The sequence below is a fragment of the Neofelis nebulosa genome, chromosome 2 (genome assembly GCF_028018385.1).
Source record: "Neofelis nebulosa isolate mNeoNeb1 chromosome 2, mNeoNeb1.pri, whole genome shotgun sequence".
Classification (NCBI taxonomy): Eukaryota; Metazoa; Chordata; class Mammalia; order Carnivora; family Felidae; genus Neofelis; species Neofelis nebulosa.
The window spans coordinates 121,190,259-121,206,487 of NC_080783.1; the positions used below are offsets into that span (position 1 = coordinate 121,190,259).

Sequence of the window (16,229 nt, forward strand, 5' to 3'; positions counted from 1 at the left end):
TACCATAAAGTGAACTGTCTTCATTTTTTTATTAAGATAAAGTTAGCCAAAATGAAGTCAGGAAATTTGCCCTTACTCTTGTTTTCCATCATTCTATGTTAATTTAAGATGCAGCACACAGTAAGACAATACAGTCTAAAAAAGTAATCTGGGCGTTAGATTTGAATAGAGGAGGATTTAAATTCAGACTCTTCTGGTTACCGCTGGCTGGCCTTAGGTGAGTTCTGCAAGCTGTGTGATCCTTGGTGTCTTGTTCCGTAAAAAGAGGATGTTATCTACCTCATGGCATTATGTGAGAATATGAAGGGATAATGAAAGGAAAGTGCCGATAAAGGGTCTGGTACATAGAATTAAATATTAAGTAACGAGGTTATTTAAAAATATTACCATCCCGATTACCTCTGCCTACTCTACACCAGCTCTGGCTGACTCCAGCGGACCTGGTTTGATGGCTGAGGGCCTTGCTCAGGGCCACGCATGTGCTAGACATTTTACAGAGGCCATATCGCCGACTGTAAATCCCGTTCTTTCACATTCCCATTTGAATTGGTTTGATTACTTAATGTTCTTGTCTTTTTTTTTCTTCCACAGGAAAATGGGCCTTACTATACATCTTATCCCCCATCACCAGATTTGTGACCTGCCATCTTTTAGCGCTACTGGTTTCCAGGGACGTCACTTGCTCCACGAATTGCTACCTATTGAAGTGATATTCATTTTTGCTCTTCAGATCCAGAGAGCCTTTTGTCCCCACCTCTCTGGTATTTTTTTATTGACTGTATATTTTCTGGCACATAAGCAATCTGAAAATGGTAGGCCATTCCGAACTGCACACTTATTTTAAATTTGTATATTTGTATCAAATGAAAATGTTCATTTTTAGAGGGTTGTTAATAGAAATCGGGGAGCAACTTTTGAGTATCTTCAGTTTCCTGAGAGGACACTAGATTCTCCGTTAGACCAGCCACCGATGTTGTCCATGCCATCTCTCTAACATTGCACGCTTCCTTTGTGTACTTCACTGTTTCTCAAAATATATAGAACCAGTGTGTGCTGACCATAGATGCATTGTTTGCTTCAGATCCTGGCACTACATTTTATGCAGATAATTTGGTTATGATAAAAGAGAATTGTCTGGGATCAAGGATGTGGAAATGTATCTGATCAAAATACCAAAATCATTAGCAAAATATAGGTCTTGGAATCTTACTGCGCTAGTTAAGACGAAGATTTAAGGACGAAAGTTCCTTGGATTTATGATTTGTTAAGATTGCCACCGTTCTGGTCTCAGTAGTGGAGGACAATAAGACCATATCTTCCGCCTTTTTCCTATAATCATGGGTGATTTGGTTGCCTTATTTTAGAGGACGTCACTTATTAGTACTCTTAAGTGAAAGGTATCTCTTAGACTCCATCAGTGACCCTTTCGAGAGCGTGGTCTTCCCAGAGGTGTGATTTTGTTTGGCTCTTAAAGCTACTCCCTCTAAGGACATTTCCTCGCAGTGTCTCTTGAGTTGCCTACATCAATATGGAGGAAGTTTGTTGCAGCAAACGAAATTCCAGATTGCATTTGCCACTCAGACTCTATTTGTGCCTTAGCTTGTTTATGAATAAGAACCAGAATTACGATACCTACCTCACAGAGGTACCCTAAGAGCATTTAGAAAGGGCTTTTGATGCCTTTGGGTGCAGAATGCCAGCAGAGCTTATGTAGGGTGTCATTTCGGTCAGTCTTTAAATGATAATAAATAGACTTGAGGGTACTACCAGGCACTCCTCTTGTCCTTGGCACCTTCTGAGTCATTTTTCTTTTCGTGGGACAAGAGCTGCTAGTGAGAAATCCCAACCGTGAGGACCTCCTTCCTACTTTGTCCAGAATTTCTTCTGGCCTGCTCCTCCTCCAGTGCCACACTTTAACAAGAGGCATGTGTTAGCCATTTTAAACATTTCTTCTTGAATTAAGGTCAAACCACTGTCATTTCCGTCTGGTTGTCTTCATATTCCTTTTGATTCCTACGCCACGCCCCTCCCTCAGTCCATCCTGTACATTGGCGGTTCAGGGAAGAAAAAGTAGAACCCTTCTGTTCCAGTGTGTTCAGGATCAGTGCTTCCAAAGGTCCCATACATCTGTGCCCAAGTTAATCGTTCAGTGGCGATAACGGAAACCTCCTCCTTTTATGACAGAGAAATTCCCCTATAGTTGTATTAGCCCCATTCAAGTAACAGGGGGCTTTACATTTCTTCGATAAACCCTCTTCTCTTTTGTATGTACTGGACACATTTGCTTTGCATCAGATATCAAAGCCACTTAGCTCCTTATATGTGCTTATCTGGTAAGAGTTTCCTGTTATGTTCCCTAGGTCATCAGGTCCAGACAGCCAGTCAGTTGGCTGGTATTAGGCTTCCTCCTTCCTCTCTGATAGCACTGCTTTAAATCCCTTAAGCTTTGAGCTTTAAAAAGCTGAAAAATTATCTTCATCTTCTCCAGGCTATTATTAGATCAGAGTTGGGGTCACTGGGAGCGGTCATTAAAAATATACCACCTTTTCTTTTTTGAAAGTGGACTGGGCTACCTCCAGTTGGCATCTGGCCTGAATCATTTCCTCTGTAGATAATAGAGGCTGCAAACTACTTTGCCGTTCAAAAGGAACTAAAATTATTGGAAAGAATAATTTGGAAAGAATGTCCCTCTGCTATATTCATATGAGTATATTAATGTCTAGTAACACAAGCAAGATTCTACATATAGTGAAATTCTGGTTCAATTGATATCCTAGGGTATAAAGGTAATATGAAAGTATATACATATCAGCCCCATTTCACAATTTAATGGTGTCCAAAGATAAGGGCTGTACTTTTCAGTGAAACTAAATTTGGTATGGGACCAAGCTCATGTTTTTATAGCTGCCTAGAGTGTTATATAATGAAGTTGTTTCAGCGCATTAAGTCCTACGAGGGGAACATAGTGACCTTATGGTGAAATGATCATGTAAAGTTCAGTATGTATCTGCCTTTGTCAACAGGTTGCGTTGTCTGGATAACATGCCATTTTCCAGGGACACATTAGAGGATAAAAGGGTGACTGGGTGGAGATGAGCACTAGCATCTGATGTTAATTCAAAGCCCCACCAAGTCTTTGATTTAATCCAACTTCAGTCATGCCAGATGCTAGTCGAATTGAGGAAGAAACAACTTCTAAAATTTTAATTTAATTCATTAATTCATCCAAGGCATAATAGGATTTTTTAAACAAGTACATTTCTTCAGCATATATTTGGGTTCTTCTTAACTCCTCTATATCCAAGTTTCTTGCTAGCGAAAATAACGTCTGGGAAAAAAACTATCTTTATTAGACTCCTAAAGCTTAGAGATCAAGTGGTTTCAAGATTTTCTTTTCTTTAATATACATCTTATTTCACTGGCTGGTGCTCTATTTATTTTTTCAAAGGAATCCAAGTAGTTTGAGACCAAACAACAGGATTTTTAATTTTGATAGGAAAAATGGATACAGGTTTTTGATCACATATCTGAAATCTGAAAGGATTAAAATATCTTGCATTTCTAGAGAGGGATGAGAGTAACCACTCCAGTAGAAGAACAGGGCCTGACTATTTCTCCCTGTTCTCCATTTGCTTAGATATTGTTTAATGAATTCATACTGTAGGTAATGGTTTCTTTTCTTTGCAATAGTTAATAAGAAAATGATAAAATGTGGTTTCGGTATAAGCTACAAATCGCTCTTTGTGTTTCCCCTGATTGTGTATGTATATATAGAGAGAGTTTATGTTGATTAATATATGAATAGAAATTATTAGAATTTGAAGTACTAGAAGGAGGACTGTATTTTAAGACCAGTGGATTGATTGTATTAATGACCCAGAGGACTATAAGGTAGCAGCATATACACCTCTAAAATTGGAGATGGCCAGTGAGTTTCAGATGGTAGTTCTCTTAAGTTATGGTCATCATAGTCCATATGCACTAGAATGTTTTACCTACACTGGCACTGATATACCTCATGGTACGTGACTGACTCTGGTTCAGGATTGCCTGAAACCATGAAAGATTAAAGGAGGACTCTACCTGTGATCTAGGTCATATCAGAAACCCAGAGATTATAAGGATTACCCAGTAGGCCAAACCCTATATACATATACATATACATATACATATACATATCCTATATACATCTACCTTCATACATATGTATGTGAATATATATGTGTGTACACACACACACACATACACACACACCCAGTAATCCACTTTGCATCACATTCTTTGAATGTGGTTTCTATGGCCCATATGTAGATAACACAGAGCAATAAATAACATAGTTCAAGCTTTGATTCTATCAGAATAGCCCTTAAGCAGATGATATCAAGGTCACTTTATATATTAGTGGCTCTTTTGGATATTAGTTAATTTTGTTTTCGTTGCTTCCAGGAATAGTATCTAATCTTTTTACATGAAACAAGCATGAAATGTATAGGGTCACTGAGTTCAAGAAGAAAAACAGATATTCTATAGGTGAATTACACTAACAAAATCGTAACTGCTGAATGATCTAATATTTTTGTTGAACGGTTAAAATTAATACATTTTGTATATACAATCATACTTTTCCTTTGCGATGTGTTTTGTTAGTGTAAGCGCACAGTCATCATAAACTGAGCCAGCACTTTGTTAGACCAATTCTTGTGGGCCAAAATATTTAAATAAGAGTTTAACATATGTAAATGATTTTAATTGCTGTTGGGCACAGAAGACCCAAAAATGTTTTCTTGACATGGTCTTAAAATGTGTTTATTCAGAATTCAGAATGCTTTTATGAATATTTTATTTTACTTTTTTTTTTTTTAATGTTTTTTTTGAGAGAGATACAAAGCGTGAGCAGGGGGAGGGGCAGAGAGAGAGAGAGGGAGACACAGAATCCAAAGCAGGCTCCAGGCTCTGAGCTGTCAGCACAGAGCCAGACGCAGGGCTCGAACTCAAAGACTGCAAGATCATGACCTGAGCCAAAGTCGGAGTTTTAAGCAACTGAGCCACCCAGGTGCCCCTGAATATTTTACATTTAAAAATATATTTTGGTCTTTCCGAAGTTGAAGTTAGATCCCATTACTCTGTAAATATAGCTGATGAAGAGCCAGTAGTAAAATGGTAGTGTTTATATTGAACCATAGGGTGGGATAGTTTGTTTTGGTCATTTGCACCTGGATTTTCTGTAATCACCAAAGTTAACCTATGGAGTTAAATGCAGTGAATTTTACTGTCAACCTTCTCTATGGGGACTTGGACTAGTGTTTCTCAAACTTTAATGCGCATACAATAAATCATCTGGCAATATGTCAAAATCCAGATTCTGATCCAGTAGCTCTGGTGTGGCCTGGGATTCTCAGTTTCTAACAAGCTCAGGTGATTATCAATACTCCTGGTCCCAAGACCACAAGGAAAAGAGCCAAGACTATATTCAGCTTCCATATTTTCCCTGTTTTGAGGAAAGGAGACATAACTATCGTAATCCTTTCTGTGGGCCAGGCACTCCGATTCATTATCTCATTTAATCCTCCTACAAATCCTGTGAGGTCGATGGTGATAGAGAGGTTAAATGACCTGCTGAAGCCCACGCACACAAGCAGTGCATGACAGAGGCGTGTTTCTCAAACTTGAATAATGCACATCCCCTTTTAGTAAGGAGAGGTTGTCTTAGTTCCTCAGTGTTTACTCCATTATTTATTATGTTATCTCAGTATATATAAAGCTATGTATAATGCTTTACGCTTATAGTTCTTGCACAATTATAAACCCAGAAGAAGTTTATAGATTAGATACAAGCAAAACTATAAAACTAATACAACTTAAAGTAACCTTAACGAAATAGGATGGACAACGATGTTTTGCCCAAACAGAACTGTCACCCATAATGTGATGATGGTACCGAGCCCTGTAGCACAGGTTCCTTCAGGCTCAGCACACACCCGCCCTGTGCTGTGTGTGCTGCATAGCGACTCAGCTGTCTCCCCTGTGTGTCTCAGTTCAGACTGTTCCTTTCATTTGTTTAGCACATAGTGGTATCACTTGGCCTTCATCTAGCTTGAATGTATCGTTCCCCTATTAAGTCAGCCGCTGTTCTCCATAAGCCTTCCGCAGCCAAAGCAGAGCCCAGCTTTAGTGTGCAAGTAAACATAAATACGAACGTAGGCACTTAAAACGTCCTGGCAAAATTGGGTTTTAAAGCAGTTTATGTTAGTAAACTAATATCCGGAACATGAATATTAATTATTTTGAAGTTTTTCATCAGCATGAAAAGTGTCTAATTCTCACAGTAAACTCATGGATTCCCCCAACCAAACACACACACACACACACACCCACACACTCACATTCCCCCCCACCGTTCCCCCCACCCCCTGACCCAAGAATTTTTAAGGATGGTTAGTTAATATTGGTGCTTTGGCCCCTAACACACCTGGGTTCAGACCTCGGGCATGGTTCTCCACCTTTCTGAACCTCAGTGTTTCCATGTGTTCAACAGGGATAATAATACTCATTGGATAATTAGAAATGCAATAATGCTCATAAAGCATGGATGGTTAAGTGTTTACAGAAGGTAGCTACCATTGCTTTGATTAGAAATAATAATAACTGGGGCACCTATGTGGCTCAGTCGCTTAAGTGTCCAACTCTTGATTTCGGCCGAGGTCATGATCTCACAGTCATGAGATTGAGCCCCGTGTCAGGCTTCGCGCTGGGTGTGGAGCCTGCTTGGGATTCTCTCTCTCCCCCTCTCTCTGCCCCTCCCTCACCTCAGAATAAATAAATACTGAAAAAAAAAAGAACAACTAACATTTGAGGACTTAGTATGTGCCTTCTACATTGCCAAGCTCTTTATATATGTTACCTTCTACATTGAGAGAGAGAATCAGGATTCAAATCAAAGTCTGATTTCAAAACTCATACTCTTAAGTAATAATACAAAGCATCGATATAAGTTGCTTATTTAACAAGCTTATTTAATTTTAATTTGTATTTTCTCAAAAATACTATAAAACTAATGATGTTTCTCTGGATGGGATGTGGCTAAGGTTTTTTTAAACAACTGTGTAATGTGCTAAGAAATTGACACAATAAATATGAATTGTTTTTCAAGGCTATCATGCTAGGTTGTGGTCCAGTAGAAGTGTATTAGGACCGTTAGGCTCAACTTGTACATTAATGTTCTCTTGCACATTTAACATCTGTAACTAATGATAACATGAGATTCTTCCTGAATCTCGATATAGCTTTTTTGCAGAAAAAAAAAGAATTCCTCCCCCTCACCACTATTACATTCTTTGATAGTTCTGAGAAATAGTCTGCAGACATCTTAATTTTCACCTGTGAGACATATTTTTTAAAATTGCCCTGTCCTTTAAAATAGTTTCAAGTAAGTTTTTTACCTTCTCCTAGTTTTCTAAAATAAATTCTGGAGTTCTGAAAAGAACTCCAGATATGAACAAGCATATCTGTAGGCTGGGTTTTTACTGTTTTGTGGTTTTTTTCTAATTGGGTGCTGGGAGAAAATACCAGGAGAGAGTTGTAAGAGGAACTCATTTATTAACAAAGATAGTATGTATCAAAATCAAGTTCTTTCCCTACTTCCTAAAACATACTTGCACAAATTATTAAGGCAGTGGAGATACATGAAACATGAGGCTGCCACTAAATTTTGTAAGGTCTGGTTTTAAAAATATATATATTTTCTTTACGACATCCTATATAGAAGCATAATAATAATCTATGTCGTGGAAATCATTGTTTCTGATCCAGCCTCTTTTCCCCATCTGCAAGATCTTTAAGTTCAATGAATGTATGGCTCTCCATCAAGATAGAAAAGATGTCCTCTCTGCCTTATCCCGTAGCCCAGCATTGGAAAATTGTTCTGGCTTCACATTACAGATAAGGCCCAGTTTTACCTGCTTTTCTCCAGTTTTAGCAGCCTGTTACTTGATTTGGGTTGTAAGCCCTACTTCAAGTTATTTTTCCTCTTTCTCTTATTAAAGGCAAATAAGATCAATTCATTATAACTTTGGATGGAATGGCCTCTCGTCTTTGAATTTAAAAAAAAAATCCAAATTTATTTTTTTATAAGGAGGTATCCAAAGCATTTGACCATTTCATTATGTCTTCTAGTTGAGATGTGTCTGACATTTTCATTTTGAAATGCTTATTGTAAATGATAACATTGGTTGTTTAACACATTGTCTTAGGTGGGTTGTTATCTGTGAATTTTATTTCTAATAACAAAGTAAGTGTTAAAACTTACTATGAAAGGGGCATAGGTTCTCAAACAGATGAGGAAGTAGAGGGCCAGGCAGGTTAAGGCAGCAACGTTGCGCTCACAGCCAGATCATGGCGATAGTAGGTAGTTTCAGGATGACCTTGCCATCTATAGCTGGAGCCCTTTGGTTTAACTATGTTTGCATGGCCCCTTGCCTTTGACATTCCCTCTGAGACCTCTAAACAAGTTTTGTTTTGTTTTTTTTAATTTATTATTTATCATTTATTTTTTTATCTAAGTTGCACTTGCTCAGCCAAGTTCCCTGGGAGGACCAGAGTTCAAGAATTAGCAGCAGAGTTATCAGTCAACTTAAAGTTAGGTAAGTGAATGCACAGTTCACAGTTCACAGCGGACATGCTGCACAGTTGTTTTCTTTGTAAAACACTTAGTACAAGACCAGAACTATGAGGTGCTATCATTTCCTTGTTGAATCCATCCTGTTGCTATGGAAAATGTCTTAGTAAAGTCGGTTTGGAGCCTCAGGTACCCCCATGGGAGTTACACAAGGAGTGAGAAAAAGGCAAGAACCCCATTTTTTTTTTTTTTTTTTTTAGTTTTTAGTGGAGTGGCATAGGGTAAGATTACTCTGCATCTGGGGCTTTTTGTTTGTCTTGTTTTTATGTTTATATAATTTATTGTGACATGTATCAAAATCAAGTTGTAAATATAATACCATCCTATATTATATTCTTATGGATATAAAAGCTCTCGTGACTATACCTATTTCTATTCAAGTTTTATGGAGTATATCCTTTATTGGTATGTGCATTTTTTTTATTTTCTCTTTACGTTTTTTTGGCATCTTTATTGAAATGTAATTCACATATCATAAAGTTTATCCATTTAAAATGTATACTTCCGTGGTTGTTAGTATGCTCAGTGTTATACAGCCATCACCACCATCTACTTTTAGAACATTTTAACACCCTAAATGGAAGCCCCATACCCATTAAGAGTCATTCTCCGTTCCCACTCCCCTCCACCCTTCCTCCTGCGTTGTTTGGACTTTACTCCTCCCTCCAAGACACAACTCCATGTTGCACGATTGGTAGAACAGTGTCTCAATAAGTATCTATTGAATGAATTAATACCCACATAGGTCCCTAGCCATAGCAACTGAGGAGTAATTGAAAGGGCAGTGGAATCAGTGTCAAAAGACTAGATTCCGATCCTGACTGATGCTTACCAGCAGAGCTGTTGTGGCTGTGGAGTCACTTAGCCGTACTAAGCCTCAGTTTTCATACCTATAAAACATTGATAGCAGTGTCTACTTCACAAGATGGTTGTGAGAATCACCCGAGAAAATATGGTCACAACACTTGGCGCAGTGCCTGGCCCACACTAAGAAAGTCACTGACATTTGTTCTTGGTAAAAGAGAAACCCCTAGGTTGGTGACCGGGGGAAATGCCTGCTACCAGATTGGACATGAGAGAAATCTGGCAGCAGGCATTTGCCCTGGTCGCCAACCTAGGGGTTCCAAGTAGTGGCATAGCTCCTTCTTATTGCCATTCTTCCCAGTTTCCTTCCTCACGAGAGAGAAGTCTAAAGTACAACTTCCAACTGTTCACTCTCCCTTGACCTCCCAACTGCTGCCTCTCCCATTTCCTCTCCAGCACGATCGCTGCGTCCTCCTCACGTGTGGTGTTGATTCTCACATAGTAGCTACTCCATAAGCTACTTTGTACAGAAGCGAGCGTGTCCAATGTCAATGCCTAATTTAGGCAACTGACAGCCTGGGACTGATTGCCAGGCCTTTCAGGGATAAGGGGACGTATTTAACTCTACTTTTCTCTCATAGCCACCACCTCCCCCTGCCTCTAGAGTTGCATTAGCAGATTTCCTATACATGCATCTTACAAAAACATCCCTACACAGTAGTAATGAAATAATAGCAGCTGTCATTTACAGGATACCAGACATTGCGAATATATTATCCCTAACTCTTAAAATAAACTTGCAGGTTAGATTATTTCCCCCCATTTTACAGAAGAAAAAAAAGAGAAGAAACTGGGAGCAGTAAAGAAACTACCCATCAGGTAATTTTAGGGAATACGTTTTGGAAAGGCAGAGAAGATTGGGTAAATCTATCTATACAGAGTGTCTTCCTTAAGCTATCAGGCTGTCCATTGTATGGCATTTGTCTGGTATATAGCAGCATAGACCTCAATTCAAATCCCAGCTCAACCGTTTTCTGGCTGTGTGACCCAGACACGTCTCCCAACCTCTTTGAATTTCAGCCCTCTTATATGTAAAGAGTACTTACCTCTTAGAGTTATTCTGAGGATCAAATGACTTAATACTTCCAAAAGTCTCATAAACACTAGCTGGTGTCTCATTTAAGTATTCTAATTGCTGTGATCAAAAGTGTCTCACTTTCCAGACTTAATCTTGGCTCTTTAATCTTAAATTATGTCACATCCCCAGTTCAGAAGATGATGATGTATTTGGTATGTCTTTCCTTCAAGAGAAAATGACATTTTAAGTCAGGAGTTGGCAAACTTTTTTGGTCAAGGGCCATATCATAAATATTTTAGGCTTTTCAGGCCATGTGGTCTCTGTCACAACCATTCAGCTCTGCCATTATAGCATGAAAGCAGCCACGGACAGTACTTGAGCAAATGGGTGTGCCTGTGTTCAATAAGACTTTATTTATGGAGACTGGAATGTAAAGTTCAACTAACTTTTCAAGTATAACAAAATAATATTTTTCTTTGTTTTCAACCGTGTAAAACTATAAAAGTACGCTCAGCTTGAGGGCCATGTGAAAATAGGCAGCGGGCCACCGTTTGCCAACCCCCGTTTTAAATAATTCAGTGTTTCTCTAAAACTGATGAATCCAGTAGAGGCCTAATTAAGAAAAAGCAATTTGGAGAAAGAAAAAATCAAGAGCCAGTCAGTGTATCAACTAGCTAGCCCAGATCAGAGCTATGTATTGATCACTCCCTTGCCTAACACAATTCATGCAACCCCTTTGAGCTTAACCTTTGTAATCTACAAAAATGAAGATAGCGCTACCTCTCTGACCTACGCCTACTTCCTCCAGGTGATGGGAGTTTTATAATAATTATTATTTATTGTATTTATACCTTTGTACTAGATATTTGACTCCTTTTTGTTCTTATCCTCTTATTCCTACTTTACAGATGAAGCAGGGAGGCTCAGAGAAGCAAAAAACTTGCCCAGGGTTCTCAACCCCATAAGCCTGCCCAACCCACTCAGTAGAATACAGACTGCATGGGAAGAGGGAGCTCATTGGACTCATTACGTGCTATATGCCCAGTGCCTAGCCTAGTACCTGGTATATAACGGACATTGCATAAATGCTTGTGCAATGAATGAATGAACGAACAGATGAATGAATGAATGAATTTTCCCTTATGCGAGTGGTTCTTCATCTTTTCTTAGGTCAGGGACACCTCTGAGAAACTATTTTAAAGGTCTGGATCATCTCTCCAGATAAATATCAAACTAAGAAACCTTACATTAAGTATTTGGCCAACTATTGAAAGAAGATGCTGTTTATGTGTTCTGAATAATGTTGATCAGAGTTCTTTTCATAAGCATGGAAACAGGATTGGGAGATGTCTTATTTCTTTCCTTTTCTTGAAATAATTCTATCAAGGGCACTAAACATTAAGGCCTAACATGTTTTCTGTAGTCACTCATGGCTCCCAGGCATATTTCTCAAAACTTGATTCCCTTAAAAGTCACTTTCTCAAAAATTACCACTTAAAAAATGACATTTATTGGTCCCAAGTGCTTCAACAGGAAAAGTGAGAAACCACAGCCTGTTAGGACTAACATGCAATTTTTTGCCTTCAGAAATACAGTTGTGAGGGTAACATTCAACAGCTCACTGCTCAGAAGCCACCTGGATCTGCGTCCAGCGTGTTACTCAGGATTGGCCTTCTGCTGCTTCTCCTTCTTGTCATTTACTTACCACATCACATTCCATACCATGGTCTCCTGTTAAGGAGAGAGAGGGTTATTAATATTCAGACATTAAATTCAGATGTTACTGATTTTTATTTTCTCCTCTAAAGCATCTGCCGTTTACATACTCTCATCATTTACATCAGAACCTTTAGGTCATGACTCATTTCAGGTAAACTGTGAGATTAAGGGTATTTTGTTTTCACAGAGTGCTATAAAAACAAAGTCTGTTGCTGTCGGAGACTTAAAAAAGAACATTCAGGTACTGCATTCACTTGCTCCTCCCTTTGCACTCCCATTACTGCACCCCCCCCCCACCAGCCCTTGACCCCCGCGAAAGAAGTTGCTTTCTAAAACATGAGTATTACCGTGTTTCTGGGATAAGTCACTCTATTCATGCTTTGGTCATGTCGTGCCATTTAATATTCCCCATGGCACTTACCGCCAGGGCTCATATTCAACCACATCAATTGTTAAAAGTACCAAAATAGCTGCCATCCTGAGCCCTGCAGGTGCCCTTTACTACCCCCATCCTTCCCCCAGGTTCCCTGGATCTCCACACAATCCTAGCAACTAAAGGGTTAATACCACCTGCCCTTTCAGAACCCTATGCCAAGACTATGGCTAGCACCTCTTCTGATTGGTCAGTGCCACATTTATTAAATACTACATTTATTGCCATATTCATATATATATATATAATATATATATATAACATATAATATATGAATATATAGGTCATATATATATGAATATATATATATATATATATATGAATAACTAGGGACATAGACTTTGTTTTGTTCATTGCAGTATTCTCAATATCTCCTTGAACAGTCGCTGACATGTAGTAGGTTTTTAAATAATTGCTGAAAGAAAAATGTATTTATGCTTATGGTATCCAAGAAGTAAGATCTGAAGCAGGAGAATCACTTGGTCAATCAGGATTTGGGAACTACTTGATGAGTCCTAGGAACAGAAAAGGCATAAGAATTAAGAGGATCCCCATATAATACATTTTTATGGATAGCCAAATTTTCTTTCCTTTGGTTAGCAACTTTGCTTCACAACATTAACTCTCAATAATTTGCTTCTCCCGACCCGGGGAAGGGCTGTTAAGTGAGGATTGGGTTTCAGGTCCCAAATTGCCTCATTAATGACCAAATACTAGACCTGGAGGTAGAAGCTGATTTTCTACCAAGCCAACAAGATGTGGAAACCTGTGGGAAGGCTCTGAGGTGATGAGACAGCCTTGCAGAGGAGTTTTGTGCAGTCTTCTAGGATGGTGGAGACTGAGTCACCCATAAAACGAGCCAGAAAGCCCAAGTGGCCAGAGCCGTTTCTGTCCTTCCCGACAGCTGGGCCTTCACACACACACACACACACACACACACACACACATGCACAGAGAGAGTGGGCACTGATGAATGCTTAATACCTACCCCTGGAGCTACCCTCAGGTAAAGTTACCCCACACAAATCTGGGCACCGTCGTCAGCATGCCTCTCTTGCCAGGCTAGGAGACGGACAAGAGATGCTCGTGTCACATCACCTCGGCAGAGTCCAAACAATTCGGTGTGGTGCATTCTTAAGAATTCCCTAACACTTCCTGCCTTTCCTTAATATCCACCTGTGAATGTCTCTGAACTTCGGAAGCTATTCCAAGCCTATGCCATCCATTATTTTTTTATTTTTACTTTGTGAGATACAGTCTTCCACGTGTTCCAGATTTGTCTTTTTCAGTGTTCAAGGACTACCTGCTAAACCTGGCATTTTATAACTTGGTGATTATTTAGTTCCGCGCTCACCTCCCTAATGCCTCCTGTCTTCATGTAATCATCCCCAGATGAATGTAGCTCTTCAAGAGGCCCCGTGTGCTTGGGGGACCTGCCAGGCACCCGGATGCTAACCGTAAACTACCTCTTGGGTCCATTACTCTTCTCCATCACACCGAAGAGGTTCTCTATTTTCTCCCTCATGACAGCAAAATGATTGAGGTGGAACCAGATGGCACTCTGCCTCCTTGTTTCAGCTCCCAGGCCATAAACAAGTCTCCTGGTTTTGGTTCATTTAGTGCCAGGTGTTTTGCATTTTTGTTGTCTGTTGATTTCTCTGTTTAAAATGGCTCCCAGTGCAGCACTCGAGTGCTGTCTGGTATTCCTAAACGCAGGAAGGCTGTGATGTTCCTTAGGGAAGAAATAAATGGGCTAGATGAGCTCCGTTCAGGCATGAGTTGTACGGTGCTGTTGGCCACAAGTGTTAGTGAGTCAACCATATAAGGGATCTTTAAACAGGAACATACTGGGGCGCCTGGGTGGCTTGGTCGGTTAAGCGTCCGACTTCGGCTCAGGTCATGATCTCTCGGTCCGTGAGTTCGAGCCCCGCGTTGGGCTCTGTGCTGACAGCTCAGAGCCTGGAGCCTGCTTCTGATTCTGTGTCTCCCTCTCTCTCTCTGACTCTCCCCCACTCACTCTCTGTCTCCAAAATAAATAAACGTTAAAAAAAAAAAAAATTAAAAAAAAAAAACAGGAACATACAGAAAACAAAGTTACAGATTGATTGGTTGGTGAAAAATGTTTTGACCAGAGGCTCAGCGAGTGGAACCTCGTATTTCTCCTAGCAGCAGTGTTTCAGGATTCACTGATTTAGTGTCCCAGCACCTTTATAAAACGTAACTACCACAAACAATAAGAATCAGTTGCAGTTGTGAGCAACTGAATCCACTATATTTGTTCTACTAAACAGTTACTAGACACAAGTTTACTTACTACCTATTCAGAAAATCCTTGTTAAGCAGCTACCATGCACTGGGCTGTAGGAACACAGGCTTGCACAAGAGGGTCAGAGTCCTTAACTTCATGCATCTTCTAGCCTGATGGGGACATTTGTAAACATGCAAGACAAGTGTGAATCTGATGTTAACGACCAGTTCTGTCACAACAAGGGATAGACAAAATCCTTGGCCAGGAGGGACTAGGCAGATGTCTGTTCGTCAGTTCTTGCCCACCTATCCTGTCAGTCCTCCTATCTGTACTAAAATGTACTCACCTACCTGAAAGTTCCTCTTCACTCACTCCAGCATCCAGGGAGAACCTTGATAGGCAACAGGTTAATAGGTCCTTCCCCACTTACAAGAGAGCTCTGGGGAAAGCCTAGTCCAAGTGTTGCGAAAAGGTTATGTTTGGACATTAACTGATCACAGATGCTTGCATCACTGTAATGAGAATGACCAGGGCGCCCTCCTGGGCTGAGCAGGGAAAAGTTCTGGAATCTAATAGTAATAACTGGTGTATTTTGTATTTGCCTAACTCCCCATGGCTGCCCTATATCTGATGTTGGAATGTCTGGAAGCACACAGAGTCATTGATCCACTTATTGTATGGTAATAAATACACAGACTTTCTGCTTAATCAGGGCTAGACTGTGATTCTAAACCCTCTTGCTGTGCACTTCATGGTTTTCCATATGATTCTAAGAATCTGCCTCATCCAAAATGTCCTGGGTCACACTCCACAGTCTCTCTTTAAATACTGACATCTGCCCTTTGAACTTGTCTGGGGACCACATGCCCATTCTCAGAAAGGGAGCCACCAACTCCCTGCTTGTATTTGTGATGGCTCAGTCCCTGCCAGCCTCTCCCTCTTCCAGCAGAATGTCATCAGGAGGCTAATACATGATTTATGAGAGCCTCGTGCTCATCTAGATCCTTCCTCAGCATGCTGGTCTGTATCAGCCATCTGCTTGTGTGATCCAGGATCGTGTGGGACCCCTCCAGTCAGCTAGAGACAGGTGACCTTATTGCCCAGCAACAAATTTCAGAGACTTATTTGTCACTGAGTAGTTGCTCTGATTTCAAGTTTTAACATTCAGAATCTTCAAAAAAGATGCAGAATCTTCAGCTATATTTCCATTGCTACAGACATTTCTCTCCCTATTTGCTCCTTGGGAAATCCTTGCAGTAATCAGATTGCCCAA

General features: G+C 40.0%; 1 protein-coding gene across 2 annotated transcripts in view; it reads left to right on the forward strand.

Moving 5' to 3' along the window:
• GDAP2 (ganglioside induced differentiation associated protein 2) overlaps positions 1–9,039 on the forward strand; it is a 67,991-nt gene extending 58,952 nt beyond the window's left edge. For both annotated transcript variants that reach the window (XM_058716059.1, XM_058716060.1), the window contains exon 14: positions 592–9,039. In XM_058716059.1, coding sequence (XP_058572042.1) covers positions 592–639 — 48 coding nt within the window. In that variant the 3' untranslated portion in view covers positions 640–9,039. The remainder of the gene's footprint in view (positions 1–591) is intronic.
• Positions 9,040–16,229: the final 7,190 nt, after the last annotated feature.